This window comes from Antechinus flavipes, chromosome 3 (assembly GCF_016432865.1).
Source record: "Antechinus flavipes isolate AdamAnt ecotype Samford, QLD, Australia chromosome 3, AdamAnt_v2, whole genome shotgun sequence".
NCBI classification, from domain to species: Eukaryota; Metazoa; Chordata; class Mammalia; order Dasyuromorphia; family Dasyuridae; genus Antechinus; species Antechinus flavipes.
In genome coordinates this window covers 633,139,150-633,144,066 of record NC_067400.1, presented here as the reverse complement: position 1 = coordinate 633,144,066, position 4,917 = coordinate 633,139,150, and the positions used below count along the sequence as shown (strand labels likewise).

Below are 4,917 nucleotides of genomic sequence, written 5' to 3'. Positions count from 1 at the left end.
GAGAACCACGCAGGGAGGGGGCTCCTTGAGGGCGGGGCTCTCAGGCATTGATTCAGACTCGGGCTCGGGCGCCTCCTTCCAGATTTTATTTCCCAGAGGAGGAAAGAGGGGGGCGGGGGTGAGGGAGTTGGGGCCCTGCCCCTCCCCCCTTCCGTCCCCTTCTCCTGCCGTCATGGCCACGCCTCTGTCCTGCGTCAGGCACCGGGGGGGAGGGGGGGGGAGGAGACCCGTGTCCTGGGAGGGAGGGGCCGTGGGGAGCCTCTGAGCGCCCCCAGTTCTGCTTCTGGGCCGCCCCCGTGGGGAGATGGCCCCGGGAGGGGCAGGCTGGGGGTCACAGGCTGGGTCTGGCTGGAAGGGTTCTGGGGCTCCCCAAAGGGAGGGAGGAGACGGGGAGGCGAGGGCAGTTCGGGGGTTGGGGAGAAGCGCCGGCCGGGAAGGAAGGGCTACCTTGGGCCAGAAGGGGCCCGGGAAGGTGGGAGGGCTAAGGAGGCCCGGAGCCGCGGCCCACGGGCCGGCCCTACTGGGGGAATTCACAGGCGTAGTAGAAGCGTCTCTCGCAGTCGTGGTCCCACCAGGAGCCGTCGTCCGAGGCCTGGGCCACGCAGTTCTCCTGCTCGCGCCCGTTGGGCTGGTCGGGCCCCAGGGCCGGGTGCCCGGGGCCCTGAGGGGCGGGCGGGCCGTCCGGGGGCGGGGCTCGGTGCCAGGCGAAGAAGGAGACCCGCTGGCCGTTCTCAAAGAGGAAGAGGCCCTCGGCCCTGCGGTCGTGAATGCCCAGCCACACGGGCCAGTTGTAGGGGGCCAGGGCGGCCTTCAGGTAGCGCGTCAGGCCCTCCATCTGGGCGCGGTCCGCCGGCATGGCCAGGCCGCCGCCGCGCGCCCCGCACAGGGCGTGCGCCGCGCTCTGGGCCTGGAAGTCCCGGAACAGCAGGAAGCACTTGTGGCCCAGGCGGAGGCCTTTCAGGCAGCCTGCGGGAGCAGGGCAGGGTGGGCCCGAGGCCGCGCCCCGCGGGCCTCCCCCTCCCTCCCCGCCTCCCCCCCAGGCTCCCCCGCTGCCCACTCACCCTCCAGCCGCCCGCGCTCCCGCTGGCCCTGCTTCTGGGCCTCCTCCAGGGCCTCCACGGCCTCCCGGGTCTCTCGGGCCTCCTTCCTCAGGAGCTGCAGGCCCCGGGACAGCTCCGCCACCCGGGCGTCCAGAGCGTGCAGCCGGACGTGCAGCTGGTGCAGCCCCGAGTCCAGCCCCGACAGGCGACCCACTGGGGAGGGAGCGAGGGAAAAGGGGCCCGTGAGTGGGGGCCCAGGGGGAGCTGGCAGGGGCGCTGGTCAGGGGGGGGGGAGGGTGGGGGGCGCTGGTCAGGGGGGGAGGGAGGGTGGGGGCACTGGTGGGGGGGAGGGGGAGCTAGGGGGGGCACTGATCAGGGGGGGAGGGAGGGCGGGAGCACTGGTCAGGAGGGGGAGGGAGGGTGGGGGGCGCTGGTCAGGGGGGGAGGGGGAGCTAGGGGGGGCGCTGGTCAGGGGGGGAGGGGGAGTTGGGGGGGCGCTGGTCAGGAGGGGGAGGGGGAGCTAGGGGGGGCGCTGGTGGGGGGGAGGGAGGGTGGGGGGCGCTGGTCAGGAGGGGGAGGAAGGGTGGGGGGCGCTGGTCAGGAGGGGGAGGAAGGGTGGGGGCGCTGGTCAGGAGGGGGAGGGGGAGTAGGGGGGGCACTGATCAGGGGGGGAGGGAGGGTGGGGGCGCTGGTCAGGGGGAAGGAGGGGGGAGGGGGGGAGGAAACCGCATTTGGCTTCTAGGGTGGTCTGGGATGGGGAGGGGGCCGGGCCAGGTTGGAGACATTCCAGGGCACCCCCAGCCTTGGCTGGCCGGGGAGGGGAGGCCCCAGCCTCCCACCACTCACAGACATAGGAAATGGCATCCTCGGGGGTCGGGGTCGGTGCGAGGCTTGGCGGGGGAGTCCCAGTGGGTTCCTCCTCCTCTTCGGCTCCCTGGGCCCCCTCCCCCTCAAAAGCTCCAGGGGGACTCCTTGGCTCTTGGAAAGGGGACAGCTCCAGAGCCTCCTGTAAGTGCTGGGGGCCCAGGGGGACAGGGCTTTAGCCAGCCCTTCGTCAGCAATAGGAAGGAGATCCACACGCCCTCCCCCCCAGCCCTCCCCCCACCCCCTCCCCCTCACGCCCTCAGTGATCCCCAGCCCCGGCCCCTTTCTCGGAGCCCTTCATTCGTCCCTGGATTCTCTTGTGTTCCTCCCTGTACCCGCCTGCCTCTGGAAGTAACAGACACCGCATTCACAGGTTTACGCTTGGGGAAACTGAGCCCAAAGGCAGCAGGGCCCGGCGCAGCCGGTGGGAAGCCCGGGCTTTCCCGATTCCCTTTTCCGCAGGCCCAGCTGCCCCCTTCTACCCGGTCCTTCTCTCTCATGGCATCCCCTCCCCTCCCCCCTTCCCCAGGTTCCTTTTCTCCCGCTTACCTTAAGCAGAAGGGCCTCCCTCTCTTGTTGGTCGGCCTGGGCCTCGGGCCAGGCTCCCTTCCCCTTCCTCCTCGGGCCCTTCTGGTCCTCCCCAGCGCCAAGGGACCCCAGGGCCAAAAGGAAGCCCAGGACCCAGGCCCACTGCATGGCCCCGGCCTCTGAGAGGGACTCTCTTACTCTGTCGCTATCTCTTAATGCTTCACTGTCCCTCCCCCACCCTTCCTCCCTCCTTCCCTTTCCTTCCTTCCTTCCTTTTCCTTCCTTCCTTCCTTCCTTCCTTCCTTCCTTCCTTCCTTCCTTCCTTCCTTCCTTCCTTTTTTCCTTCTTCTCTCCTTCCCTCCCTCCCTCCTTCCTTCCTTCCTTCTTCCTTCCTTCCTTCCTTCCTTCCTTCCTTCCTTCCTTCCTTCCTTCCTTCCTTTTTTCCTTCTTCTCTCCTTCCCTCCCTCCCTCCCTCCCTTCCTTCCTTCCTTCTTTTCTCTCCCTCTCTTTTTCTCTTTCCTTCTGTTCTTTCTCCCCAGCTATCCCTCCTAGGCTGCTAGCTCCCAGGAGGTCCTGCCTCTGTGGCCGGAAACCTCAAACGTTCCTGAGCTCAGCTCCCCGCCCCGGGTCCCCCCCTTCTTTTTTCCAAGAGTTCTCCGCCCATTCTTTCCATGAGCTCCTGCACAAGTTCAGGCTGGGCTGGAGGAATGGATGTGCTTAAAGGGACTCCTTAGGACTCAGATATCCCGGGCCTCCAGTTGCAGCCCCCCCCCCCAATATCCAGGACTCGAGGGCCTAGGATGCAGGGGGAGAGCCCCGGGGAGCGAGGCACCGAGCCAGGATGCAGCCCCTCCCACAAGGCCCTCTGGGCCCTGCCTCCCCTGGTCTCTACGCCCCTCCCCAGCTGCCTGGTCCCTTTCCTCCTGCCATTTTTGAGTTCCCTTCCCAGAGGAGCCGGAAGGGCCGGGTCATTGGGTGTATTTCTTGCCAAATAGCTGTTATTACACAGCTGAAGCCCTGTGCTTGTCAGTTATAACGGAGCCCACCCTGCCCCCAGGGGCTTCTGGGACAGCCATCGGGAGGGCTGCGTGCCGGATGCTGCCAGTGGAAAGGCAAGAGCAGGAAGAGCCCCCGGGCCACGCAGGGGGACTGGAGCCGGGTCCGGGGACACAGGCCCGAGGCTGGGATGTGCGGGGGCCGGAGGCTTGGGGCACCGTTTCTGCCCAGGATCTTCAAGGGGGGTGGATCTCTTGCATCTCTGATGGGGAGGCCCCCAGGGCCCGGCTCCCGGCCCTGGTCTATGTGTCTGGGGGGGGTGGGGGGGATCAACATCCCTCTGGGTCCTGGATCCAACATCCCAGGAAGGATAGCTGTGGGGTGGGCAACAGAGGTGGGCCTGGAAGGTCTCGGGGTCAGCAGCGGTGAGCTACAACCGGCTGGCTGAGGGTCAAGCTGTCCCCGTGGCTTCCAGAGCTCAGCTGACCCATAAAAAGGGAGGGAGAAGTGATAAGGCAGCTGCTCCCTGGAAGTGGGCTGGAAGTGCTCTCAGGGTCCTGGTGGACCCCACGCTCTTAGCCTGCTTGGCCTTTCTGCCGGAGCACAGCCGGACCACCAGTTCACTAGTTTACAGAGTATTAACATCCCAACCCAGAAAGGCAGGGACACAGTGAAGCTCGGGGCCATGCTGGAGCAAAGGCTTGGGATCCGTGAGCTCGGCTCCAGGGGGAGGGCCCGGGGCAAGGGGGAGCCCTGGACTCCTGGGTCCCCAAGGGAGGGGGAAGGGCTGGACACCTGCTCCCTGGAGCTCAATGCCTCAGTGGTTCTAGCTCCCAAATCCTCCCACTGCGTGTGAGAGACGGGGACCGGGAGACAGACAGAGATGGAAGGAGAGAGAGAGGGAGGGAGGAAGAGAGACAGAGAGAGAGACAGAGACAGAGGGAGAGAGGTGGGGAAGGAGGGAGAGAGATGGAGGGAGGAAGAGAGACAGAAGGAGGGGGACAGAGACAGGGAGGGAGATAGAGACAGAGACAAAGGGAGGGAGACAGAGAGACAGAAGAAAAAGAGACAGAGACAGGGAGAGAGAGGGAAGGAGGAAGAGAGACAGGGAGAGAGACAGAGACAGAGGGAGGGGGACAGAGACAGAGGGAGGGAGAGAGAGAGAGAGAGAGAGGGAAGGAGGGAGAGAGATGGAGGGAGGAAGAGAGACAGAGACAGGGAGAGACACAGAGGGAGGGGAACAGAGACAGAGACAAAGGGAGGGAGACAGAGAGACAGAAGAAAAAGAGACAGAGAAGGGGAGACAGAGATAAGAGACAGAGGGAAGGAGAGAGGCAGAGGTCCCTTCCCTCATACTTTCCTGTCTTCTTGCCCCTTAGTATCATGTTCTCATTGCCCCATGGCCCTGCCCTGTTGGCTGTTCCATGAGCAAGGCTCTCCTCTGCTCCGGTCAGTCTATGTTGCTCATGTCCGGAGTCCTCGCCCTCCT

General features: G+C 65.8%; 1 protein-coding gene across 1 annotated transcript; it reads right to left on the bottom strand.

Moving 5' to 3' along the window:
• Positions 1 to 262: 262 nt before the first annotated feature.
• On the bottom strand, positions 263 to 2,701 carry CLEC11A (C-type lectin domain containing 11A). Its single transcript, XM_051990326.1, has 4 exons — positions 2,454 to 2,701; positions 1,887 to 2,055; positions 1,062 to 1,253; positions 263 to 966 (listed from the first exon to the last, which is right to left on the bottom strand). Exons 1-4 carry the CDS (start codon positions 2,598 to 2,600, stop codon positions 518 to 520), a joined length of 957 nt encoding a protein of 318 aa, XP_051846286.1. The 5' UTR covers positions 2,601 to 2,701; the 3' UTR covers positions 263 to 517.
• Positions 2,702 to 4,917: the final 2,216 nt, after the last annotated feature.

What these genes read in the sequence shown, in the direction of transcription:
- CLEC11A (XM_051990326.1), bottom strand. Translation starts at nt 2,600, where the DNA reads ATGCAGTGGGCCTGGGTCCTGGGCTTCCTTTTGGCCCTGGGGTCCCTT. An exon ending in GGGAGGCCCTTCTGCTTAAG is followed by an intron (nt 2,056 to 2,453) that starts GTAAGCGGGAGA and finishes CTGGGCCCCCAG; the next exon opens with CACTTACAGGAGGCTCTGGA. An exon ending in GGATGCCATTTCCTATGTCT is followed by an intron (nt 1,254 to 1,886) that starts GTGAGTGGTGGG and finishes CTCCCTCCCCAG; the next exon opens with TGGGTCGCCTGTCGGGGCTG.